The 6650-nt window shown below is 41.6% G+C and overlaps 2 protein-coding genes across 6 annotated transcripts in view; one reads left to right on the top strand and one right to left on the bottom strand.

Moving 5' to 3' along the window:
- Positions 1 to 6650, top strand: part of MRPS35 (mitochondrial ribosomal protein S35) — a 65390-nt gene that overhangs the window by 51157 nt on the left and 7583 nt on the right. For all 3 annotated transcript variants that reach the window (XM_077774560.1, XM_077774561.1, XM_077774562.1), the window contains one exon: positions 6392 to 6608. The gene's annotated coding sequence lies outside the window, so the exon portion shown is untranslated. The remainder of the gene's footprint in view (positions 1 to 6391; positions 6609 to 6650) is intronic.
- MANSC4 (MANSC domain containing 4) overlaps positions 1 to 6650 on the bottom strand; it is a 31321-nt gene that overhangs the window by 21070 nt on the left and 3601 nt on the right. For 2 of the 3 annotated variants that reach the window (XM_077774557.1, XM_077774558.1), the window contains exons 3-4: positions 5009 to 5143; positions 762 to 2063 (exon numbers count right to left, since the gene is read on the bottom strand). In XM_077774557.1, coding sequence (XP_077630683.1) covers positions 1366 to 2063; positions 5009 to 5143 — 833 coding nt within the window. In that variant the 3' untranslated portion in view covers positions 762 to 1365. Of the gene's footprint in view, positions 1 to 761; positions 2064 to 5008; positions 5144 to 6650 lie in introns of those variants that run through there. The other variant, XM_077774559.1, reaches the window with a different exon arrangement.

The following is a 6650-nucleotide window of genomic DNA, read 5'->3' as shown; positions in this document are numbered from 1 at the left end:
GTGTATCAACAGCTAGGGAAAGAAACAGAACCACCTCTTAAACCACTGGGCAATTTGTTTTAACATAAGAGAGAACTACTATTTTATTAATCCTATAATAGGGTTTCCTCTTACCTATTCTTCATGCTTATTGCCTGTCTTTTAATATTTGTCCTCACGTTTAAAACGAGTTTCAGGGATGAGATGAAGGGCCTAAAGTTCAAAATCAATGGAGACTTGAATTAAAGGTATCTGCACTTGGGAGTCTGAATGTAAGATTCAGGGAGGTAGATCTGGTGTAAAATTTGGACAGAGCTGAAATGTCTACAGCTAATATTTGCACCTGGGAAAACAATGTATAAAAAACAAGTGAGGGATGTAAACTAAAACTCCCACTAAAACTATTCAACAGAGATCAACACAAAACCCGAAGGTTCCAGTACCAAGGTTATTTAAAGACATGTCAGCTTCAGCAAATGAAGATGGATTAGGATTTAAAAGAATTAATCAGTTGAACATGAAAACTATATAAAAATAGGTAGCACTTGCACCTGGGTTAGTAACTAATAATAATGCTCTTCTGTTCAAACCACTACAAGATTTTATTAACATACATGATAATAATTTGCCCTTGACAGTAGACAGATATGATATTTTCCTCTTTGTATCTTTTTTCCATGCACTTTGGGAAAATGGAGGCTTTCAGTCTGAGAGTGATTTCAAGCATGAACTTTTGAACCCAATTGCCTATTAAGTCCTGGCTTCACTACTTACTGGGTGTGTGACTTTAGGCAAGATAGCCTCTCTTCTCATTTTCCTCGTCTGTAAAATGTGACAATAATACTATAATGGTTAATAAAAAGCACACCTAACTCATAAAGTTATAAGAAATCAATGAGTGAATACATGCATAGCACTTAGAACCCTATCTCTCATTCAATGCTGAATAACTACAGGGGTCAGAATTCTGGAACTTTGGCAAAGGGTACACTTTGAAAAATGGAAATAACTTTTTAAAAAGCGGTTAAGTTTACCAAGCATTGGCCTTTTTTTAGAGATTGGTAGGAGTGAGCATTCTGTGCAATTATTTTTTTTTGCAATTATTATTTTTTAACCAGACTGCCCTTGTTTTACAGAAAATAAAAATGATACTCTTGTAAGCTTACACTCTCCCTGTAACTTTTACCATTAAGAGTTCTCCTTCAGAGTGTTAAATTTTTTAATTTTTTTTTAATGTTTTATTTATTTCTAGGAGAGAGAGAGAGACAGCGTGAGCAGGGGAGGGTCAGAGAGAGAGGGAGTCACAGACTCTGAAACAGGCTCCAGGCTCTGAGCTGGCAGTCAGCACAGAGCCCGACGCGGGGCTCGAACCCACGAACCGCAAGATCATGACCTAAGCGACAGTCGGACGCTTAACCGACTAAGCCACCCAGACGCCCCCAGAGTGTTAAATTTTTTAATTTGCCTGGGTCCTGACTTTCTCTGCCCTGGTTTATACTGCCTCTGCTTTCTACAGCATCCAGATGCCAGGATGATTATACAACAGCAAAGAAAGATGACAGAGGCCACCAGAGCCAGCCATATATTTGGAGTCACAGATGCCCCGTCAGGTGTCATGTCTTCATCCTCAGATGTGTGGTTTCTGCTGTTGTACCCCTTGGTTTTGTTTAGTAATTGTTTGCTACTGTTGAGTCGGGATGGAACAGGCCTAGGAAAAAGTTTTGTGTCTACCGGCATAAAGAAAGGAGAAACAGTCTTGTTATCTGGATTGTTGATGAGATCAGTACTGCGTGACACCATATTCACCTCTGTGGTAATGGACTTATTCAGGGAAATGAAACTTGCCCAAGAATCTGTGGTTAGTTCCTTGGAAGACCTGGTCTTGTTTGTGTTTACAACCAAATCTTGATGTGTGTTTGATGATGGTGCCTCTACTGACGGTGGCATTGGGTTTATCGTGGTGCTTTGGTGTTTACCTATGTTCGCAGCTTTTAGAATCCTTAGTCTGTCCCCTGTATTAGATGAACGGGTATTTAGATATGTAGGAGGTGATTGTTCAAAAACCAGCAAATCTGGATCTATACCTGAAAGATAAATAAGAAGTCTTATTATAAGTAAGAAGACTTGGAGGAGTCTTGGATTTGCCACCAAGTTAGTGAACTGAGTTTAAGTTCAAGTTCCACTATCGCATACTTCTGAAAGCCTTAGAAACATACTGGCCGCATCTGAATTTATCTTAACTTTCTAGGACACTTTCTGTTATGAACAAGTTTGGCTACTTCGTGGAGGATTCTTTGCATCTACCTGGGCATTTGGGTAACAATAGACAGTGTTAATACAAGAACTGCAAAAAAAGAAAAAAAACAAAAACAAAAACCAAAAAACAACCCAGTAGCCATTTGAGATATATAGCATTTTAAAATAAAGTTTTAAGAGGCACCTGGGTGGCTCAGTCTGTTAAGTGTCTGACTTCGGCTCAGTGCTTGTGCTCTGTGCTGACAGCTGGGAGCCTGGAGCCTGCTTTGGATTCTGTCTCTGTCTCTCTAACCCTCCCCTGCTTGCTTGCACGCTCTCTCTCTCTCTCTCTCTCTCTCTCTCTCTCTCTCTCTCTGTGTGTGTGTGTGTGTGTGTGTGTGTGTGTGTGTGTGTGTCTAATATAAAATAAAACATACAGGGGCGCCTGGGTGGCTCAGTCGGTTAAGCATCTGACTTCAGCTCAGGCCATGGTTTCACGGTTCATGGGTTTGAGCCCTGTGTCGGGCTCTGTGCTGACAGCTCAGAGCCTGGAGCCTGTTTCAGATTCTGTATCTCCCGCTTTCTCTGACCCTCCCCTGCTCACACACACACTCTCTCTCTCTCTCTAAGAAATAAATAAAGCATTAAAACAACTTTAAATAAAACATACAAAAAATTTAAAGTTTTAAAAAATAGAGCCTGAGAAGTGTAACTGTGTTAGAAATCATGAGCAAAGCCCTCACTTTGATCCTTTCTCAGTTCCTGAGGGTCCTGACTTTGTCTTCAGTATTTTCTCTCCTTGTAAAGGAAATCCCTTCCCTCTGACTTCAAATATGTACAAACATTGCTCCATCTGTAAAGGGGAAGGAAAAAAACTCAACAGCTTTCCAGTTGTCCCTGCTATCAATCAGTTTCTGTGTCTCTCTCCCTCTAGACATACTAACATCCATTTCCTTTCTTTGGTTTTTGCCTTCTGTCATCTTGTCCCATCCCCACTCTTCTGTCAGAATATGCTTCTGAGGTAATCAGTACTTTCGCTATTTCCTGACCAGTCTCACTGCTTTGGCAGTCTCTTATCCTCGTCACTGCTGGCCCTCCGTTCCTGAAAATTCTCCTCCCGTATGTGACTCCATGAGGCGCAGACTCCCTTGGCACTTTACCCAGACGGCCTGCCTCTCATTTTTCCTTTCTTTTGCTGGTTCTCTTCTTGGTCCTAACTGGTTGTATACCTTTCACAATCTTTAGTCCTTTGTCTTCTGCTGAATTTTCTCTTCATCTCACCACACACACACACACACACACACACACACACACACACACACACACACAATTATCTTCAACCACTACATCGGTGGCACTGAAATCCATATCACCAGTTATTTCCTCTTTCTTGGTCGCTGGCCTCATTTCTCCCGTGCTCCACTGAAGGTTTCCACCTGGGCATCTTGCGTCATCACTGAACATTCCCAGAACCAACGTCATGTTGTCTGGCGCTTTGTCACATTCCGTGGCATCACCAGTCTTCATCACCCATGCTGCAATCTGTATGTATCGCAGCACGTTTTTGATTCCTCTCTCTCCTTTTTCTTCCTCCAAAAAGTAACTACATCCTATCAAGTTCCTTCCCAATGTTCTGATAATCATCCCTCCTCTTTACTGTAGCCAGATCTCATGCCTCCCTGACTAGATTTCCTAACTTGCATCTCACGTATAATCTTCCTTGACTAAAGACAAGCAGACTCGTCACTTTCATGATGGCAGTTTCTCACTAAATACGTTTGCTGGTTCACTATTCCTGTCAGAGTCAAACCAAAATTCTACCCTGTCCAAAGCCCTTTTTTGTGACCTGGCCTACCCTATCTTACCCATATTTTCATTGCAACCCCAAATGTGCCCCTTTTGTAGCTAGACTTGTTTTCTCCATGTGTGATACCGAACTCTGTATCTTGTCTCTGCCTGGTCTCTTCCATGAGGCTGCTTCTGAATTTAGCTTTCTTTAGTCCCCTCTTCTTTTGGGTGCTTGTACTTGGGGAAGTGTCACACATTTTTGTATTCGGTTACACTTTTTACACTAATTGTGAGACTTGTCACATCAGCTAGATTGTAAGGAACTCAGAGACAGAGAGATGGCTGCAGTCTTCTGCAATGCTGCACATAGCCTGAAGCGTTAGGTTTTCACTAAGTACAAATTGATGACAAAATTGATCTTCTTTGTATTTTGGTGGCAAAAGTCTATTTTTTCATCTTTATCAAATTGCACCCTGAGATTATATATAAGCAAGGGTCAATTAAAATGGGTAGTTTTCTAAAATAAAATATACTGGTTATTTTGGGACCACTGGTATCCTAACATGTTAGTAAGTGCATTTCCCTGTCCTTGACATCCACATCTGTAGAATCCTTGCATGTGTTGTCAGTGGACCTCAAAACTGTCATTAAGCAATTTTATTTATTTCCTAGTAGCATCCTTTGCCACTGTGGTTGAAATGCCTATTTTTGGCCCTTGCTAGGGGCCCCTGGAATAAATGTGATGCTTAAGCTCTTCTTCAGTCACACGTGATGTGTGATCATCTGGAATGAGCTCATCATTGCTGAACATGTCAAACTAAGGGGAATATCCTTCTAGTTTTCTTCCCTGGATGCCCAAAACTTTTCCAGATAGAGATCACTGGAAAAGAGTGATTCAGGGGTTCACACATTGTTACTGACAACTAGCTTTTAAGTTATATGTCTCTACTAGAATATTACCAATATTCTTCAAAATTAAAAAACAAACAAACCCATAAATCATTACCTTCTGTTATGTTGTATAAAATGGCACTGGTTCCGGGCTCTAATACACAGCTTTCCAGCGTTGGGCAGTGAATATGGAGGCAGTTGACATTGTCGTGAATAGGATCATGGTAGAAGACAGCCACGTTACAGGAAACTGAAAGGAAAACAGGCAAGGTGCATCTGCAGATGGTCTTGGTTTCTACTGGCTTGATGAGCTCTGAGTAACTTACATTTCTTTCAAGAGCATCCGATTAACAGCAAGCAATACATTGCAAGGCTATGTTCAGATATTCCATAGAACACTGTGAACTATAGTAACTGTTTGTATGAATATGGAAAATGCCTTTTGAAAGACACTATCCACTAATTTTCTCTAATCTTTTACACATTCCATTCCACACAGGGTTACCTGGAATCATTTCCCAATCCCAGTATTTTATGTTCGGGAAAAGTTCAGTTGGCTACAGAAACCTCTGGGGATTTATACATATCAGATTTCTAGGTGCGAGGCCATCTCAGAAAGCTAACGTTTCTCTGAGTTCATCAGAGAAAGAAATAAGAAAACAAAGTGACAAATGCTGTAACAAAAGAGGGAGGGAGTAGAGGGAAGGCAAAAAACGGCGTTACTGGGAAAGGCCCCAGTGGTGGACAGGCAGCAGGTCAGGTGAACGTGACTCTGACCCTGATTAAAGGGGAGCACTAGCCCCATGTTGCAAACCACGTCCAGTGAAAAGCCTGTTCAGTAACATTTAAAGAGGAAGAGAGTTGACCATCAGGGATGTTAGGATTTGGAATTCTACTGAGTAGGGGAACATCCATTACTCATGCTGTCTCCCCTTTACTGAGTAAGTTTGCTCCTTACAACATATCATATTATTTCTGGAAAACTTCAGTCGGATTTGTGGAGTGCCAGTCTTCAGTCTGTCCTCCTTAAAGGGCAACACAGATTTCCCTCCTGCTGCAGTGAGTAAGAACCGTGTTGCTGGGAAACATCCACTGGCCAATGGTATCAACTTCTTTAATAAAAGAAGATTACAGAGAGGGAGCAAGCAATTACCAGACCTCAGACGATGCCTAAGGCTGTTGTGGAATTGCTGCCAGCAAAACCTGTGCTGCTTCTGTGTAAGGTTAACTGTGGCCAGTTGCATCTTCCCCCTCCCCCCCCCCATTGTTTCTGGGACTGCCCAAGTTTCTGCACTCTTTCGTCTTTCAGTAGGTGAAGAATAGGACAGAATTCACTTCTGTCCTAAAATACATTCCCCCAAGACTGTGCTGTCAAGTTCAAGGGAAAGGACTAAAATACATTCAAATTTAGATGTCTAAATTTCTGATAAGCAAGTAGTTGATGCTGTAGAGAACAATTTTAAAAGATGTTTTCTATTCCTCTTTGTGTATACCTCAGAGTTCCAGCTCCAAGCAGGTTAGCTATTGCCCGACTGTGGCTTTTTAAAGTTCTGGCTCCCAGCTAAAAACAGAGACGTGTGTTCGTGCCCTTTCTTCTGGAGGAAGAAAACCACAACTTGGAAACTGCAGAGGCTCTAAAATCATGGAATTCTACTGGATGCGTATAGTGTCCCTGGAAGTTCAGAGGACAAACTTTCCCTGTGGTGGACAGTCAGGTAAGCTGATGCCATGGGAAAATGCTGAAACGTATCCACCCC

This window comes from Crocuta crocuta, unplaced genomic scaffold (assembly GCF_008692635.1).
Source record: "Crocuta crocuta isolate KB4526 unplaced genomic scaffold, BGI_CrCroc_1.0 scaffold176, whole genome shotgun sequence".
Taxonomy (NCBI): domain Eukaryota; kingdom Metazoa; phylum Chordata; class Mammalia; order Carnivora; family Hyaenidae; genus Crocuta; species Crocuta crocuta.
Note: the sequence above shows the minus strand (reverse complement) of the source record. Positions and strands in the feature narration are given on the sequence as shown.